Genomic DNA, 20,968 nt, shown 5'->3' with positions numbered 1-20,968 from the left:
TAAAATTTTCTTTGAAGTTCCTTGGGTTGTTTTAACATATTAAAATGGCATTGTATAAATGCTAGGGTGATGTTGACACTACTGATTTCTACATTTTATTTTACAGGTTGGTGCCAGATATGGTCTGATCACATCATGGTACTCAAATACTGCAATGATACCATCCTTCCTCAGATACAAGTGCAATCAAGCACTGCAGAAAGTAATTGGGATACTCACTAGCTCATTCTCCAACCATTTATATCTCCCAATCCCTTAACAACACTTATCAAGCAAAGAGGGCCATACAGGTTAGAAAAGCCCATTCACAGTCAAGGATAGATTTTCTTTGTTGACTTTATTGGTAGAAACTGCACTGTCTCCAAGTGGCCAAAGATATACAAATGATTAAATCCAGCCCCCCCCCCCCCCCCCCCCGACTGCATAGCGACCGAATACACTCCAGGGCATTTTAGAAATTGCATTACAGGTCTTTTAATAACACGGTGGCTCAGTGGTTAGCACTGCTGCCTCATAGCACCAGGGGCCTGGATTCAATTCCACCCTCGAGTCGCTGTCTGTGTGGAGTTTGCACATTCTCCCCATGTCTGCGTGGATCTCTTCCAGGTGCTCAGGTTTCCACCCGTAGTCCAAAGATGTGCAGGCTGGGTGGATTGGCCATGCTAAATTGCCCATAGCGTCCAGGGAAGTGTGGGTTATAGGGGGATGGGGATGGGTCTGGGTGGGGCCCTCTGAGGGTCAGTGTGGACTTGCTGGGCCGAAGGGCCTGTTTCCACACCGTGTGGATTCTATGAACTTTGGGATTACAGAGCAATTCTACTCATTTGTAAGTTGTTGGAACGTTTGTCTCAACTCAAAAATAATCTAAGACACCCCCTTCTTCACTGCATTCCCAAGTATTATCACAGATATAAATGTAATCCATTTCAATTATTAAGAAATCCTGTAATTTATCAAGCGTAAACTCTTCTGGCTGGTAGGGGATTTTGTACAGAGAGCCATTCAAAAATAAGTCACAGCATTTGTTTATGAATGATTTGAGAGATTTGGCTCCAGTCTTTAATATCACATGACAACTACAGTCATGTCCAGTCTTGGTAATGTAATTTAGCTTTCTGTTTAGTTGTCAGTTGAAAGGCTTCGGTACAACCCTTCTGAATGTACTTAAGCAACACAGCACTTGGCATTGAACCAAATGGCAAATTACACTGGGAACTCGAACAGGACTGACTAGTTTATATTTTCTCGTTACATTTTGAGCAACAACTCAAGATGTTACAGATCCAGTGCAGAACAGTTGTCAAGTTATTTTCTAGTTATCTATCAAATGTGTGTGATTTATCACACAATCTGCAATGCTCAGTAATCAAAATTCAACCTGCAGAGACGGTTAACAGGGACTGCCAGGCTGTTAATTGCTCTCTGAAGAAGGGTCTAGGCCCGAAACGTCAGCTTTTGCGCTCCTGAGATGCTGCTTGGCCTGTTGTGTTCATCCAGCTTCACACTTTTATTATCTTGTTAATTGCCTGTGTTTGGTTCACTGAAGTTGCAGTGCTTTTAAAATTGTTCCAAAAAGGTTAAAAATAAGGCTGTTGTGGGGCAGCAGGACTGTCTGTGCTTCTAAACTAAGAAGCTCAGGTTTAAGCCCCACCTGCTCCAGGGGTGTGCAATAACATCTCTGAAAGGTTAAATAAAGCTATGATCAAAGTAAAATACTGCAGATGCTGCGAGTCTGAAACAAGGGATCCACTGGCAGCATTCAGGCAGCAGTTGTCATGAAGCAAAAAAAGTGACACCAAGTTTGTGCAGGTGATTTGCACAAAGAGGTTTACGGAATATCTTGCAGCAGTAATTGAGAGGTACAGGATCAGAGGCAAAGCAAGGATACGCCAGAGTTGAGGCTTTAGGTAACTCAAGGTGTGGCTGTAAATGACAGTGTGATTAAAATCAAAAAGCGAGAAAGCAGAAGAATGCAGAGATGTCACAGTTGTGGGGCTGGAACAAATTAGAGAAATAGTCAGGGAACATCTGGAAATTAGATGGGAATTCAAAACAAAAATTCAAGACATTGCTGAACTGGAAGCCTGAGAAACTCAATATGCAGAGGGGCAATGGGTGAATGGTATTTGGCGAGAGTTAGAACACTGTGAATGGCCTGAAGTTTAGAGTTAGAATGAGGGAAGACAGCCAGGAGACCACTTGATTGTTACAGAGCTTGTCCAAAACTGTTGGTTCTTAAAAATCTCTTTCACCCATCACCCGCACCCAGTGATCGACACTGGCTCTTGGCAACTGATTATCACTTTAAAAAAATTCTTCACCTTTGTGGTCAAGTCACTCAATGGCCTCATTCCCTCCCAATCTACATAACCTCCAACATTCCCCTAGGAAAAAAATAAATTCCACACTCCAACATTGGCCTCTTGCACATCCCTGACTTCCATCACTTTACCACAGGCAGCAGTGCATTTAGCTGCATGGGCCCCCATTCTCAGAAATTCCTCCAACCCCCACTCAACTAATCCTTTCCAATATTCTGCCTCTCTCTCTCCACTTTTAAGCTTCAACTTAAAGCAGAGCAGACTTGCACCTGGAAGTAGCAATGGCCAAGATTCCGGTTAGTTGACCTAATATCACTCAAGAAAGCTTGTGGCAAATTTTGTCTGAGAACACTTTTGTGAAGGATTTTGGGAAGTTTAACGACACTCATTTAGCACTTATGATTCAAGCTCTGTTTTAATGAATTGTCAAGAATTGTTAGAAAATACATACTACATTTTAGTGTATCATTTCTAATAACTGAATAAAACACTTGCAATTACATAGCATCTTTCACAACAATCAGACTTCCAAAGCACTTTACTACCAATGAAGTAAATCTGAAGTGTAGTCATTACTGCAACGTAGGATACATGGCAACCAATTTGCTGACAGTAAACTCCCACCAACAGCAATGTGATAATAACCAAAGAATCGTCTGCTGTTATATAAGGAATATACATTGGTCAGACCACTGACAAAACTCTCCTGGCTCATCTTCAAAAATAGTGTCACAGAATCTTTTACATTCACCTGAGGGGATACAGACCTTGATTTAATGTCTCTTCAAAATGATGGCAGCCTCATAAGGGCAGCACCTTCTTGCAACTACATTGGAATGGTGACCCCTAGATTTGTGCGCTCAGGTCCTGAAATGGGACTTGAATCCATCACATCATGACTCTGGGTTGGTAGCACACTCGCCTCTACCACAGATATCACCTAGATTGCAAGATACAGTGGGGAGGTGAAAATATTGTAGGTGCATATCTCAAAAGCTAAGGAATGTACTCATTGTCCATTGCAGAGATATTTCAGATTATATAAACTGAAATCTTGGGCCAAAGTGAGAGCAGACTTGCACCTGGAAGCAGCAATGTGCAATTAATACAATAGTAACATTGCAACGAAACTCAAATAATGTTGAATCTAATCAGTAAGATTCCTCTTCACGCATGGCAGAGGCAATAGAGATATCATTCCCAATTTGTGAAAGGGTCTGAATCAGAGGGCACTGATTCATGTTGATTGGCAAAATGGGCCAACTTTTCTTAACGCATCAAGTCATTAGGATCTGGAATGCATTCCCTGAGAGTATAGCAAAAGCAGATTCGTTTCTGGCTTGCTAAACGGAGAATTGGTTAAGCACCTGAAGAGAAAGAAGTAATCCAGGGACATGAAGTAAAGATTCACTGAATCACTCCACTGTTGTAGTGCAGAAGAAGGCTATTGAGCCCACCGTGCCTGCACCGTTCCTATTGTCTCGTGCCCATCTCCTGCCTTTCCCCATATCTCTGCACATCATTTCGATCCAAACTGTCATCCAATGCTCTCTTGAAACGGTCAATTGAACCTGCCTCCACCACGTTTCCAGGCAATGCATTCAAGACCCTAACTACTCAGTGTGTGAACAAGTGTTCTTTCAACACCTTTACTTCGCTTGCACTTCACTTGAAATCTATGCCATCTTGTTCTTTTTTCTTTTGCCAAGTGGGAACGTCTTCTTCCATCTACTCTGCCTAGCCCACTCCTGATTTTGAAAGCGTCTATCAAATCTCCTCTCAGCCTTCTTCTCTCCAAGGAATAGTCCCAAATATCTATCCTCATAACTGAAGTTTCTTACGTCTGGAGCCATTTTTATAAACGGCTTCTTCAATCTCTCCAATGCATTTGCACCTTTCCTACAATGTGCAGCCAAAACTGTACCCAGTTTGCCAGCTGAGGTCTAACAAGTGGCTTGCACAAACTTAATATCACCAACCTGCTCTTGTACTTTTGTGCACAATTAAAGTGTACAGCATTCACAGCTTTATTAACCGCTCTTCATCTGTCCTGCAACCACCAATGATTCGTGCACACATACAGAGATCCCTCTGCTCCTGCATCTCTTTTTGAATTGTCCCCAAACTGTATTTTCTCTTACAAATGTTCTTCCTACCAAAATACAGTGCTTCCCACTTCTCTGAAATGAACTGAACCTCACTTGCCACTTATCCACCCACTCCACCCAACTTGTCAATGTGCTTTTGGAGCTCCACATCACAGTTTATAATTCTGCTAAGTTTACTGTTGTCTGCTAACAATTCTAAGATTCTGTGTGCCTTGTCCAGAGTTTCTGAACAAACAGTGACTTTGCCGGGAACAAAATGCAAGTAGGCTGATAATCCTATCCCAAAACAATCACTAGGGTGCGTGGTACCAGAACAGTTATGGGAAGTGTGTGATAAGATAGTGAAGGTGGGTATGCAAAATTTTTTTTAAAAGTTTCAGATTTTAAAAAGATTTGAACCAGCTTTATCATCGTACCCAGCTAAGACTCTGAATTTCATACTTCATCAATTTAGATTATTAGATGTAGATATAATCAGGAACGATTAACAGGTTTTTTTTGATGTCTCCACCTTCACAACATTCCGAGATAAGTGTGCTCCTTAATTCTGGCCTCCTGTGAACTTCAATTTTAATAGCTCCATCACAATTAAGGCCGCACCTTTCAAGTGCTAAAGGTGCTTACTCTGGTAACCTTTTCTCACACCTCTCCACGTCACTGCCTCACATTTCTAAGATATTTGTTGATATCTACCTTTGACCTGGATTTTGGTCATCCGACTTAACAGCTCCTTTAAAAACCAAAAGAAGTGTTCTGAGGAAGGGTCACCGGACCCAAAACCTTAACTCTGTTTTCTCCTCCACAGATGCTGCCAGACATAGAACATAACAGAACAATACAGTGCAGAACAGGCCCTTTGGCCCTCGATGTTGCGCCGACCTGTGAACTAATCTAAGCCCCTCCCCCTACACTATCCCATCATTATCCATATGTTTATCCAAGGACTGTTTAAATGCCCCTAATGCAGCTGAGTTAACTACATTGGCAGGCAGGGCATTCCACGCCCTTACCACTCTCTGAGTAAAGAACCTGCCTCTGACATCTGTCTTAAATCTATCACCCCTCAATTTGTAGCTATGCTACCTCGTACAAGCTGAAGTCACCATCCATGGAAAAAGACTCTCACTGTCCACCCTATCTAATCCTCTGATCATCTTGTATGTCTCTATTAAATCCCCCCTTAGCCTCCTTCTCTCCAATGAGAACAGACCCAAGTCCCTCAGCCTTTCTTCATAGGGCCTGCGCTCCAGACCAGGCAACATCCTGGTAAATCTCCTCTGCATCTTTTCCAATGCTTCCACATCCTTCCTGTAATGGGGCAAGCGGAACTGCACGCAATATTCCAAGTGAGGCTGCACTAGTGTTTTGTACGGTTGCAGCATGACATCACGGCTCTGGAACGCAATCCCTCTACCAACAAAACCTAACACACGTTAAACCTTCTTAACAGCACTGTCAACCTGGGTGGCAACTTTCAGGGATCTATGTACGTGGACACCAAGATCTCTCTGCACATCCATACTACCGTTGACCCGGTATTCTGCCTTCCTATTATTCCTCCCAAAGTGAATCACCTCACATTTATCCGTATTAAACTCCATTTGCCACCTTTCAGCCCAATTCTGCAGTTTATCCAAGTCTCTCTGCAACCTGCAACATTCTTCCACACTGTCCACCCCTCCACTGACTTTAGTGTCATCTGCAAACTTACTAACCCATCCACCTATGCCTGCGTCCAAGTAATTTATAAAAATGACAAACAGCAGTGGTCCCAAAACAGATCCTTGAGGCACACCACTAGTGACCTGACTCCAGGCTGAATATTTTCCATCAACCACCACTCGTTGGCTTCTTACAGAAAGCCAGTTTCTAATCCAAACTGCTAAATCTCCCTCAATCCCATGCCTCTGTATTTTCTCCAATAGCCTACCATGTAGAACCTTATCAAAGGCTTTACTGAGGTCCATGTACACGACGTCAACTACCCTTCCCTCATCCACCTTCTCAAAAAAACTCAATGAGGTTTGCGAGACACGACCTGCCCTTGATGAATCCATGCTGACTATCTCCAATCAAATTGTTGCTTGCAAGATGATTATAAATCCTACCTCTTATAATCCTTCCCAAAACAGACATAAGGTTCACAGGTCTATAATTACCTGGGTCATCCCTACTGCCCTTCTTGAACAAGGGCACAATATTTACAATCCTCCAGTCCTCCGGTACAAAACCTGTAGACAATGAGGACTCAAAGATCAAGGCCAAAGGCTCTGCCACCTCCTCCCTAGCTTCCCAGACAATCCTCAGAAAAATCCCATCTGGCCCTGGGTATTTATCTACCTTCACACCTTCCACAATTGATAACACCTCCTCCTTACTAACCTTAATCCTTTCAATTCTAGTAGCCCGTAACTCAGTCATCTCCTCTACAATATTCTCCTGTTCAGACCTGCTGAGCTTTTCCAGCAACTTTGTTTTTGTTAACAGCTCCTTTTGTGGTTTAGTTCATTCTTTAATAATGCTCCCGTGACAGTACCTTGCAACATTTCATCATATTAAAAAGGTGCTGTACAGATGCAAATTGTGGTAGGTGGAAGTCAGGAAAGGAGACACAAGGCTACAATGAAAAGGAAATGACTGATAAACTTGTCAAGACGTTGTTCACATCACATGTCCATTTATTACCCATTCAGTTAAGTATAGATTGCATGAAATGGTGGGATTGAAAATGTGAGGCTCCTCAAAATATGCAGACATTCAATAAAATGTACAGAATTTAAAACAATCTTGACTAGTTCGGAATGTGTCAAAGTGCCACCTTTTCATGTTGTTATAAGGTGTGTAGAAGCAGACACACCTAAAACAGATACGCTAGTACAAGACCCAAAATGATCAACTGCACAAATTAGAGACCTTCTAAACCTGTAATTTTCCCACACCTTTATAAACATCTGTGAAGTGAACTGAAGGTTTGGAAAACATTCTGCACATGACACAACAAAATACAGGTTAAAAAATTAGTGGTGACTCAAACCTGCAATTTTCAACTGAAGACAAAGCAGCACATCAACTCCATGAACAAACAGCATTGTGTTCAAAGAAGCAGGAGTGAAAACACGTTCATGCAAAGAGATGCTTGAATAGCGTTTTTTTTAAAAGAAGAAAAAGAGCTGTATTCCCCCCATTTATAATTAAATTGTATATCATACCAAAAATCTATTTTAAACTCCATTTAACTTGATTATTAAAATAAATATCAGAACAGTGGTGAGTTTAATTCAGACACTTGGTTACTTAATCAGTCAGTCAAAGCATAAAGGGGTGAAAAAATACATGATTCATGAAAAACAGCAGTTTCACAGAGATCGAGATCAAGGGATTCAAACATCTTGGTTATATAAACCAGCCTTAACAATATTAAATCAAAAATAAAAAATACCAAGGACACCAATGGATGAAAAACTGGCGGAGTTCAAAAATATCAAAGTGTGTTCACAGGATGACAGTGTCAAACTGGCACATCACTCACAACTATACTTCAGGTCAGGAAATCTGCCACCACATCTGGTGTGGCATCTACAACTTCTGTCCCATACGAATGTGATTAACTAATAACTACCTCTAGTGGTGATCTACGGTAAACCAGCTCATTGCATCACACCATGAGAAGGATTAAAAATAACACGGGATAATTCACATATTTGTGCCCTCAAAAACTTTCTGGAACTCTGAAATCACTGCAAATACAAATCAACATTTTAAAATTCTCCTTGGTTATTTCAGGGGATCAGTGTCTAAGTTTGTGGGGGCTGTCGAGCACATCTGCACATTCATACGTACCAGGGGCAGAACATTGGCTCAATGGTTATCACTGCTACTTCTCAGCACCAGGGACCCAGGTTCGATTCCACCCTCGGGCGACTATCTGTGTGGAGTCTGCACATTCTCCCCGTGTCTGTGTGGATTTCCTCCAGGTGCTCCAATTTCCTCTCAAGGTTAGGTGGAATGGCCATGCTAAATTGCCCCATAGTATCTAGGGCTGTGCAGGCTAGGAGGATTAGCTACAGGAAATGTAGCATTTTAGAGACAGGGGTCTGGGTCTGTAATGGGATGCTCTACGGGGGATTGGTGTGGACTTTATGGTCCCAATGTTCTGCTTGCTCACTGCAGGGATTCTAGGTTTTTCCTCTATTCTAATTATACCCATTGCCCCAGACCACTCGAACATTGCTCCCGAATTTGTCCTGCTCTGCTAGCCCAACCACAGGTGACAGAGTGCAATACTGTCTGAAGGGGGCCGTTTTGAGTGCCATCGATAAAAACCGAGTCGGTGAGGTCTTCCAACCCCAGGTTAACAACCAGCAAGGAATCCTGTTGATTATCATCATCTACTTCAGTTCAGCAACCCGTACTCCACATCAAACATCACTATTCACCGTGTGTGAGCATTGCTGACATCAGCCTTTGTCTATTTGTTACAGTCCTAGAGAAGGTAGTGATGAGCAGGCTATTGGAGTAGGGACATCTACATGGGCTCACAGTGAAAAGTAGGAATAGAAAGCAGGAAAGGCAAAACTGAGTAACTATCATTAACAGTGAATGGGTAACATCACAGTGAAAAAGGTTCAATCCAAATTCCGTTTCTAACTTCCAAAAACATTCTGGAATATGGTGACATAATTATTTACATTACCCTAGGAATGCACAAACATGGAAATGCGGAGCTAAGATAAATTTGTAGTGGGAAATTAGTGTTTGATCACACAACACATGGTCATAGCACATCATCACTGCCCACCAAGGATTATATTGGAATTGAATTGGTAACTTTACATCTGCTGGTTATTATTAAATGATATAGCACTTCTTCACTAACTAAACACTTTCTAACTAACTAAAAGCTGCATATGAAGACAGTAGGAAATGTGAATCTGAATTCAAGTTGCCCAATTGAAAACCCTCAAAGTTAACCTTCTTGGAAGGGACTGATTTCTAACTTGGGGCCTCATCCTTTAGAGTTAGCATCGGACATTAATGTTGAGCAGAGGTCGACATTAATGTCTCCACTTTCCAGTGATGCTGTCCAGGAAATCCCTCAGGATTACTTTCATTTTGCTGTGGCAGCAACATCTCCAGCTAAGTATTCCTGCCAGAAATGGGTAGCCTTGAGGAACTTCCTCAATCATCTGCATGGTCAGGCTTGAGATCTCAAGTTGCAAGTACCCTACCCTGCCTCACTTTCTGGGCAGAATCTTCAGGTCCCCGAGGCCTGCAGGCCTTGAGGTGGAACAGCAACTTAATGACGAGGGGTGATAGCGCTCCAGAAATCCATTGCTCAATGATGAGTGAATGGATCTTGGCTAACAAGAAAATTAAAACGGCATTAATCAAAGCAAGAGGCTCATAAGAATGCCAGAAAAATTGGTCAGCCCAAGGATAGGGAGCAATTTAGAATTCAGCAATGGATGACCAAGAAATAAATAAACAAAGGCAAAACATAATACAAGTGCAAACTAGCAAGAAACATAAAGACAGACTGTCAAACCTTCTTTAGGCGTGCAAAAAGGCTAATAAAATTAATGAGGCAAAAATGTGTCCATTACAGACAGAGGTAGGGAGGATTTATAAGAGAGAACAGGAAAAAAACACAAAATATTGCAGAAATAAAGGGATTCAAAGGGCTCGTGAAAATGAGGAACTGAGAGAAATACATTTTAATAAAGAAGTAGTAGTCAAAAGATTAACTGAACTAAAGGTTGATAAATCTCAGGGCTAGCTGAATTACAGACAAGTGTTGAAGGAGGTAGCTGTGGTGGATGTAATGGATGAGTTAGTGTTTATGTTTAAAAATCTATGGATTCTGGGATTGTTCCTGCAAAATGGAAAGTAGCAAATGTAACTCCAATATTTAAGAAGGTAATGAGAGAGAAAATAGAGAACCAACAACTTGTTTGCTTGATGTCAGCACTAGGGAAATATTCAAATCTATTATAAAAGGATGATACTTGAGGATGTTGCTTGTAACATGGACATGATGATTCAGTGGATGTACGGCATGTGCATTCTCAACAGGCTTTTGATCGCAAGGTCTCACACAGGCAGTTAGTAAACAAAGTTAGAGCCAGATCCTGGGGAGGGGGGTAATGTTCATCTTTAGATTGGGAACTGGTTAATAGCTTAAAATAAAAAGAATGGGAATGAGCATCTCATGACCAGGACCATAGATTGTTGTCAGTGAGGCATTGCAAGGATTAGTAGTGAAGCCACAGTTGTTCCCAACCTGTGTCAATAATTTGGATGTTGCGACCAAATGTAATATTTCCAAATTTTCTGACGACACAAACTAGATGAGAATACAAGTTGGATGGAGGTTGCCAGCTGGCTTCAAGTAGAGTTAGACAGGCTAATTAAAATGGACAAGTCGATGACAGATGGAATAACATGAATAAGTGCAGAGTTACTCACGGTGGCAGAAAACCACCACAAAAACACACTATTTCTTAAATGCAGAGAAGTTAGGGAGTATCGATGTCCAAATGACTTGTGTGTTCCTGTTGAAGAGTCATCAAAAGTTAGATGCAGGCGCAGCAAGCAAATAGAAAAGCCAATAGTATGTTGGCCCTCATCAGAAGGAAATGCGAATGCTAGTGCAAAGATGTCTTGCTGCAGCTGTACAGAGCCTTGGCGAGACCTCACCTGAAATACTGACTGCAGTTTTAGAGTCATCTAAAGAAGGACATCTTGCCTTTGGGTGATGTAAAAGAGATTCACCAGGAAATTCAGGGTTCAAACTTGAGCCATAACACAATAAGAACATCCCTGACACTATTAGATAACGTGCTTGAACCAGCACCATATTTTGACATAGGCGAGATGTAAAATTTAGAGACCATTTAGGAAGGAAACTTTGTGCCCATACCGGCTACGAACCAAGTCAAGACCTCTCCGTTCCACATAACTGGGAGATGGGGTCTGTAATGGATTCAAATCACAGGTCTCAGAGGAGAAAGGAAGAATGTGCAGCGCAGCACACAGAGTAATTTCTGTCAAACATTCGACAGCAGAAGACAGTTTAATAGAGAGTGGCCAAAAAGCATCTTGAAGTGCACATTCCTTTTATCTGAAAATGACCAATTACTGGCATGACATGATGTCTGAATTAGGAATAAAAACACTTTGAACCTCTCCAACAATAGTGTCTTTTTTCAGGGCCTTTAACTATAAAGCACACGTGGCTGCACACAAAGCAACACAATGGCTTGTGTTTATCCACAAGGTCTTATTTCTTTCCTTCCTCTGTTGACCCTATTCCGTTCTGAATGTGGCAAGACGTTAAGGTACAGTCTTAAGAATGATGTTAGTTGTTCAGCACCTCCCTGCAATGAGTGTTCTTCATGTGTCAACCCGAACATGTCTTTGCTATAAAGGCAGGAGGAGACCCTTTTCCTGCTCCTGAAAGCTGATTACAAAACTCCAATGTAAACATTCAGCAGCAGCAAACTCTCAGGTCGAAGTACAAAGACTGCTGTCCACAGTCAATCCAATTAATAATATTGCTTCACAAAATGCTCAGCTGAATGGGTGAAGTCAAGACCTTCCAGACTATATGTTCAGTACTTCAATTTGCAACTTACAATTGAAAAATCAACTCCAGTTGCGAGAAGGGATGACATACTAAAAGGGTTAACGAATGAAGCTTTATGAGTTGAGCACAGAAATAAAAGTGGGGCAGCCACATTACTAGGAATATATTACAGACATCCAAATAGTGAGAAGGATATATACAGATAACTTTCTGCCTGGAGGAATGAGTGGGAAATAACAAGAGGAGACTTGAACTATCCAATATCAATTGGGTTTCAAACAATGTAAGGGGCAGTGAGGAAAAAAATATTCATTTACCGGTGCATGGAAATTTTTTCTGAACAATATATGACAAGCCCAGATTTTGGATTTAGTTTTAGAAAATGAAGATGGGAAAGTGGGTGAAGCGACATTGGACAGCCATGTCAGGGATAGCGACCACAATTCAGATGGATTTAGTATTGTTATGAAGAGGACAGAGGGAAATCAGGAGTAAAAGTTTTTAAAATTGGGTAGGTGGGTGGAGAGAGAACGTGAAAGCACAAGTGAGAGAGAGCAAGAGATTTTACAAGACCAGATGCGACTTGGCTGAGGTGGATTGGCCAGGGCTGCGAAAGAATAAATCAGTGGTAGGCACTAAAACATGAGATCATTGGAGCACAAAGCCAAACATGTCCCTCCAAAAATAAGAATGGCAATATGGGGAAGATTAAACAGAAAGAGAAAGCTTATGACAGTCACAAAAAAACGCAACACAGCAAATAGCCTAGAGGAGTATAGAAAGTACAGGGATGAAGAGAAAATAAAGAAATAAGGAAATACAAAAGAGGGCATGAAAAAAAATTAGCAAGCAAGATACAGCTAACCTCAAGGATGTGATACCGCTTTATAAACAGCAATAGGATTAAAGAAAATTTGGGACCCATCAGAGATGAAAAAAAGTAACTTGTATGAAATTTCAGAGGATTTGGGAGGAATTCTAGATGAATTTTTCATCTCCATATTCTCAAAGAAAAGGGATGGTGTGGATTCAGTAATTGAAGAGGAACAGTGCAAAATTTTAGACAAATAATCATAAACGAAAGAGAAAGTGTTAAAAGGAGTTGGAATCCTTAAAAGTGGATGAGTCACCAGGGCCTGATGGATTGTTCCCTGGGATGTTGAAGGAGGTCAGGGAGGAAACAACTGATGTTCTGAAGACTCTTCACTGGACACATGAGGTGCTGGCGGACTGGAATAATGCAAGTGTGGTTCTGTTGTTCAAAAGGGTATGAAAGAAAAACCAAACAATGGAGTTAGTCTTACTTCGGTGATGGGAAAATTGTTAGAATCAATCCTGAGAGATCAGACAAACTGTCACTTAGAAAAGCATGGATTAGCCAGGGATAGTCAGCATGGCTTTGTTAAGGGAAGGTCATGCATTACAGATTTGATTAATTTCTTCAAGGAAAGATCAATGACAGTTGTGCAGTAGATGTTGTCTACATGAGTTTAGTGAGGCATTTGACAAGCTCCCACATGGTAGACTGGTTAATAAAGTAAAAGCCCATGGGAGACAGGGTAACACATTGAACTGGATCCAAAGATTGCTTAATTAACAGGAAACAAAGGGTAGTGGTCAATGGCTACCCTTGCAAATGGACAACTGTTTCAAGTGGTGTTTTGTAAGGGTCAGTGTACGGACCCATGCTGTTTGTCTTATATGTTAACAATTTGGATTTAGTGTGCAAGTGCGAAAAGGTAGCAATACAGATAGATAAGATTGTAAAAGAATATGGAATGTTCTCCTTCATTGGCACAGGTATAGACTACAGAAGTAGAGATAGAACTGTATAAGACAGTGGTGAGGCCACAAATGGAGTAATGTGTGCAGTTCTTGTCAGCACATTACTGGAAAGACATAATTGCTTTGCAACGATTGCAGAGAAAATTTACTAGAATACTGCAAGGGTTGGAGAACTGTAGCTACAAGGAAAGATTGGGCGGGGTGAGTTTGTTTTCCTCGGAACAGAGAAGGCTGAAGGGTGACATGATCGAGGTATTTAAAATTGTGAGGAGTTGAGATAGAGTAGGCAGAAGACACCTGTCTCCCTTGGCGGAGAGTTAAAAAACCTGGGGTCATAGAGTCTAAGTAGCAGAAGGTTTACAGGGAACACAAGGAAAAAAAACTTTTCTTTAAATGCAGAGGATGGTGGGTGTCTGGAATGTGCTGCTTGAGTTAGTGGTGGAGGCCAAGACCTTAAACTCCTTCAAAAAGCCCCTGGATATGTGCCTTAAGTACTGCAAGCTGCAGGGCTAATGGGCCATGTGCAGGATGATGGGATTAAAAAGGACATCTAGGTGCCTTTGGGTCACCATGGGTAATATGGACTGAACAGTCTCGTTTCTACGGTTTCTCTAATTTCAGAATACTCTCAAAGCATGCTGCACGAAATGAGATAACTGCATTTATTCAGCAACTGGGGAATTGAAAAGAAAAACAACTGGTTCAGCAGATGTTCGACTCATACAGATCAAGGATGCTCCGATTCAATCCAAGCTCGTCTTCAATGAACGTAAACAAGGCTATACAAAATGAGAAGGGGCCAGCAATTCTTAGATCCTACTGCAGATTAGCAGCTCTTCAACTTTCAAGGAATTCTTATCAAATGCATCAGCATTCATGGAGATACATCACACTATGAAATACTCATAATATGCTAGTGCTATATTTCAGAGGCAAACGGGACAAACTTATCATTTACGTTCTTCTTTAGAGTTTAAATATGTAGTACATTGGAGGTTACATTGAAATAACTCACATCCTTAAACAACGTTGAACTTACCTAGTTCCCACTACCAGTCATGGTAATGGAGGGTCTGTTATATGACCTATGTGTCATTCTCACCTTCCCTGAATACAGTGAACAGCCAGCCCACTCTGCAATTATAACAAAACAGCCACATTCCACAATTCTTGAACCCTGTCCAGGGCCCAGTGGAAAGTCTCCACGGATCTCTGTTCGACAACTACTGCTCTCATCATTTTCCACTCCATAACTACCACCAAGAAAACAAAATAATAAAATCTATCCCCACAACCAAGATAAAACAGGTTAGAGGAGAAGGAAAGGAAAATAAAACTACATTCAACTGAGGTCGATCCTTAGCTCTGGAAACATTCAAACACCAGTTTAATATTCACAAGTACTATTTTGTTGCAGCCTTCCCTCGATTGATTATTTCGTATGTAAAATTATACCAAAACACAAACAAAACACAAACAGTTCTTCAAAGTACACATGGAGAAAAATGCAGGCCTGCACTTTGGAAAGAATATATTTAATGTGACGTGCCTTATCTGGAGAGTCCCATATTTGCGGCAATCTTTGGTTCAAGTGGTTACCAGAAAGAGAGAAAACAAGTACCTTTTCTGTAACTGGGAAGAGTAAAAGGATCGAGCAAACGGGTCGTGGCACCAAACTCAGGAGTTCAGGATCCATTCCAAAAACGTCACCAAATTGCCAGGTGGGCAGCAATCCTAGTTGTTGCATGAACTGGTGGGAAAATGCCTCAAGTAAATTCGACAGGTAAATTCTTCTTTACATAGTCATCATGCATCCAATTAAAATTCACTGAACAGAATGAAACCCACACTGTACAGAATTAGATAAACAACACATTGTTGCTTTAGAAAACAAAGACTCTTACACAGTGTCAATGAAGACGTCTGACATTCCAACAAGGGAGCATAAATTACTCGTGCTTTGGGCTTCTCATGTACGCAGGTCCCAAAGCAATGAAATATTTCCCAAATGTAGTAGCTGTCATAATTTGCAAACAGCAGCAGTCAATTTGCACACAGAAATTTCCTAATCAACAGCAATGGAATGAACAGCACGGTAGACTGGTGTTATAAAGTTAATAGAGGGCATAGGAGATAACTTGCCTGCTCCTTTTCAATAAGTAATGCATTTTTTTTTAATAACAACCCGAGAGGGCAGATACTGCCTTGATTTAACATCTTTTCTGCAACAAGACATCTCCAACAATGCAGTGCTTCCTCAATACTGCACTGGGGAGACTTAGTTTACCTACTGTACTCAAGTCTCCGGAAATGGAGAGTAGTCCCACAACCTTTAGACTCAGAGGCTTGAGTGTTAACGAATTAAGCCGGGACTGGCATCTGACTATTCTTATACATTTGTCTCAGGAGGGCAGCAACTGATGTTTCCTTTTTAAAGTCAGCAGTCTCCTGTCATTTATAGCCTAAATTAACATCATTAACCATTACTTGGTGCCAGCTTTTCAAAAAATAAACATGGTTTAAAAAGCTGAAGGGTGGAACATCAGGACAGAGAGCAGATCTTCACAGAGTAGGAGCAGGAAAATTCTCAACGATGGCATTAATCACCTTGGGGTAGAGTTTCCACTTTGGGCACAATTGGCATTTCCAGAAATTGTCACCATTTTGAAAATGGTTCACCACCCCAGCCCTTAGGTTTCTATTTTAACTAATTTGCACTTTGACAGCATCGCTCCTTAATTTTCCTTTCCAAAACAAAAAAAATCACCATAGTTTTAAGAGTGGTAACTACGCAAAGGTTGATCAATACAGTTGAATTTCTATTTACCTTAAAAAAAGACAGACATTTTAAATAGAGATAACAAGGTGTACAGCTGGAGGAACACAGCAGGCCAAGCAGCAACAGAGAAGCAGAAAAGCTGACCCTTCTAAAGAAGGGTCCAGACCCGAAGCCTCAGCTTTCCTGCTCCTCTGATGCTGCTTGGCCTGCTGTGTTCCTCCAGCTGTACACCTTGTTATCTCAGGTTCTCCACCATCTGCAGTTCCTACTATCTCGGAGACATTTTAACCCAGTGCAACTGACCATCTGAGAGTAACTCAGTTTTAAAATGACTGTAAAATGACAAGTATCCAAAACTATATTCTTGCCTTTGGGCTACAGCATCCCCTCGATAATTTTTAAAGTTTCAAATAAAATTGTGTACTCAAGATGATATTCCTGGTCCTATCCTTTCAGATAAACCGTTTAGATTAAGGAGTGATCAGAGATAATGGGAACTGCAGATGCTGGAGAATCCAAGATAACAAAGTGTGAAGCTGGATGAACACAGCAGGCCAAGCAGCATCTCAGGAGCACAAAAGCTGACGTTTCGAGCCTAGACCCTTCATCAGAGGGGGGCATCTAGGCCCGAAACGTCAGCTTTTGTGCTCCCGAGATGCTGCTTGGCCTGCTGTGTTCATCCAGCTTCACACTTTGTTATCTTAGAATAAGGAGTACTTTATGAAATCAACTCAGTCCTGTTCACTTGTCCATGCCTGTGGCAAAAACTCCTATTGTACAGCTATTCTGAAAAGACGACTGCCCAACTTGATCTAATCACAAACTAACATCGCCATCTAGCGGGTGAAAGGAGAGCTGTTTGATTCCCCAGTGCAAAACATTCATGCAGCTGACTACACTACTATCAGCACATCCATTTCACAATTGTAAATTTGAATTTTAAAAAATCTTCCATTAGCATCTGTTTAAAGTGACAGATTTTTCCCTTTATTGTTTTCTGAAAATTGTCTGGATTGCAGTCTCTGGAGCCAAATCTGCAAAATAACAACCTTCCTATGAAAATAATATTTGATTGAGATCACAGAACAAAAGCAAATGTGTATTCATTTTAAAAGCTGCCTTCTTGTACTGAATGGTAATTGGAACTGATGGTGCTGAAATTTCCTGGTTCATTACCACCAAACTTTCCAAGTGTAATCTCATTCAGTGCACAGTACATAAAAACGCATTTTCTATTCTTTTGGTTAGACCCGTTTTTCTTGCCTAGCCCCAAATGCCCACTTGGCAGTTAAGAGTCAAGTACATTGCTGTAGGTCTGGAATCACATTTGGGTCAGATAATGATGGCAGAAATCTTACCCTGTAAGTGAGTCTGCCAACAGTCACCATTAGATTGTTTTCTTTTATTTCTGACTAATGGTAATAAATAATTATCAAATCAAACAAACAGTCAACTGAACTCATTGCTCCATCCTTTTGACAATTAGCATGTATGAGAATGTCAAGCGTTCAATGTAAAATGGAATGACTTTCCTTTTTCCCCCCGAAAGATCCCAAATTCTAAGGGCGTCCTACTGACATGACTTCTTGCTGTGGTCCCTGAAAAATTGAGATCACTGCCGTATGCAGAACCATCTCACAATGCCCAGAAGACAATCAATATTAATCTAAATGTACAACTTTTTCCCAAATTAATATCTCCTGAATAAAAACTGAAAAACTAAGATTTAAAGAGATAATTTAGTAGAAAACTCCAAATTGAAATCTACTTAACAGTCTCTTTTTCAGCTTGAATTAATTCATTTTTACAATGCAACTGTAATGCAACTCAATTGTGGTTCTCATCAGCAGTTCAACAATTACTAGAAACCACTGCTAAAAGTCAAACAGTAACTCAAGGATTTAACACAGAGTGGAATTCACACTTGGCACGAAGATGAATAAGTTTTCATTTGCTAAGAATTTGCTGAGCAAGAAGCATCTGAGTCAAAGGCTCTCCATTTACAGGATACTTTCATCACTTGACCCAGTACACCACATTCACAGCAACGTGATGTTATAATCCGTTCAAAAGGCCTCACTCAGCAGAATTTATTAAAAATGATGACTTCCAATTTTTTCTGCTAACAGTTAAGACATTATTGCACTCTTCTGTAAGACTTTCATGACTTCAGACTTGCAGTTAAGAGCAGTCTTTTCAAAAAAGAACCACGATTTAAAAAGCTGAAGGGCAGAGGGCAGAATCAGATTTTCACAGAGTAGGAACAGAGGATTTGTCAACCATGACATTAATCACCTTGGGGTAGAGCTTCCACTTTGGGCATGATTGGTGTTTCCAGAAAAATTGTTGTCATTTGGAAAAGGGTTCACCACCCAGCCCATAAGTTTCTACTTAAACTAATTTGCATATCATCAAATATCGCAAACAATCGAGCTGCTTTGGACAGCATTTCCACTTTATTGTTCTCTCCTAAACAAAATCCTTCAGCTTTAAGACTGGTAAACTGACAAAGTTTGATCAATACCAGCTGAAACTAGATTTAGCTATACAAAAGACACCATAAATAAATGACAATTGACCATTTGACAGTAACTTAGTTTTAAGTGACTAATATACAAAACTATATTCTGCTTTAAAAAAAACAAAAGTTGCTGGAAAAACAAGTGAGGAAGGGGTCACCGGACACAAAACATTACTCTGGTTTTTCTTCACAGATGCTGCCAGGCCTGCTGAGCTTTTGTAGCAACTCATGCTTCCCGCCTCCCCCCAACCGATTTACACCATCTGCAGTTCTTTCGGTTTTTATATTCTGGTTAGACTGGCAGTGGTCAGCTCCCGAGTAAATTTTACAAATGCAAGTCAAATTGTTTGCGTCTTGGAATCCCAAAAGGTCCAGTATCATCTTCAGCCAGCAATGGCATGCAGGTGAAAGTAACAGTGGAAACTCCCAAAGGCAATTAATTCACCTTATGGGTTTGACTTGCAACTAAAATTCCACAATCTTTTGCAATCAGTTCTGGTGGTATGCAGTGGAGGTGGGGGCAGAAAATTCCACCAACTAATCTAGCAGTATCACATTGAAACTTCAAGCCCCCATCTCACATATCCAGCCAACATATACAGCCATTACCACAGGAGTCTATTCAAGCAGACACAGAATAGAGAGTCTCCTGAGAATACACTATTGGGAAAGACCCTCATCAATCTGAATGAGGGGCCCTCAAGCAAATTCCTAAGAAGGGACACTGGGGCAGAGACATCATCTCAAATGTCCCTAAAGTCACAATTGATCAGCAAAAGGCAGTACAGTGGCTCAGTGGTTAGCACTGCTGCCTCACAGCGCCAGGGACCCAGGTTTGATTCCATCCTTGGGCAACTGTCTGTGTGGAGTTTCCTCAAGGTGCTCCAGTGTCCTCCCACAGTCCAAAGATATGCAGGCTAGGTGGACTGGCCGTGCTAAATTGCCCATAGTGTTCACGGATGGGTAGATTAGGTGGGTTATCGGGGAATGGATCTGGGTGGGATGCTTTGAAGATTGGCGTGAACTTGTTGGGCCAGAGGGGCCTGTTTCCACACTGTCGGGATTCTATGAAAACTGGGAAAGTCCACACTGCAAGATTCGAGTAGGATTGCGGTCTTGAGCAAGGAGCTAAACACAAAACCTCCTCAGTCTTTGCATTTGAAAGCAGTCTAGAAAAGAGGGAAAGAAAAAAAATTAAGACGGGCAACAGGAAAAAAAATAAACTGGCCGCCATAGGGGACTGACTCATTATTTATTCCCCCATGCTCAAGTACTAAAGAGGGATTAAGTGCAATAATTTGTTGGAACTGCTCCTCAGTTGATGCCTGCAAAACAGATTTATATCTATTCTAATCTGACAATATGAATGTGAACCTGCTTTCAGGTGATTTGTATTTAGTTTTCAAAGGAAATGGGACTTGGAAAGTGGCTACAAATGCAAGAGTAAGGTAAAAGAATACTCTGCCACTGATAGTGGGGGTGAGGGAGCTAGCAGCTAAAGCATTATGCAATAAAGCATGGTCCAGGAACATGGGGTTTAGGACAGCAGAAGATGATAGAAGACACTGGACGGATGTGAAGATAAGTTATAGGCATTCAGGGGTTTTAGGATAGACAGATAGTGAGAGTTACCAAGGCCACATTATTGCATGTGCAGTTTGTGCAAAGGAAGAGCAAGGTTGTAGTTACAAATAAGTAGAGTTTCTGTTGTGCAGAAATAGTGACAAGCAAATAAATCATTTAAAAAATAGAAGGCTTTCAAGGAGCAAAGGATGATTGAGACTTTCAATGTCGAAGGCAAAAGACAGTAATCAGAAGTCTACTATCTAGATTATGGTTTAAGAATGGGGCATCAGGCTCACTCACTGT

At 41.1% G+C, this 20,968-nt stretch overlaps 1 protein-coding gene across 2 annotated transcripts in view; it reads right to left on the bottom strand.

Annotated features, from left to right (window-relative positions):
- The window catches only part of uchl3 (ubiquitin carboxyl-terminal esterase L3 (ubiquitin thiolesterase)), a 53,946-nt gene that overhangs the window by 28,079 nt on the left and 4,899 nt on the right, over positions 1 to 20,968 (bottom strand). For both annotated transcript variants that reach the window (XM_059646493.1, XM_059646494.1), the window contains exon 3: positions 15,421 to 15,549. In XM_059646493.1, the coding sequence (XP_059502476.1) occupies positions 15,421 to 15,546 (126 nt within the window). In that variant the 5' untranslated portion in view covers positions 15,547 to 15,549. The remainder of the gene's footprint in view (positions 1 to 15,420; positions 15,550 to 20,968) is intronic.

The sequence above is a fragment of the Stegostoma tigrinum genome, chromosome 6, assembly GCF_030684315.1.
Source record: "Stegostoma tigrinum isolate sSteTig4 chromosome 6, sSteTig4.hap1, whole genome shotgun sequence".
Taxonomy (NCBI): Eukaryota; Metazoa; Chordata; class Chondrichthyes; order Orectolobiformes; family Stegostomatidae; genus Stegostoma; species Stegostoma tigrinum.
Note: the sequence above shows the minus strand (reverse complement) of the source record. Positions and strands in the feature narration are given on the sequence as shown.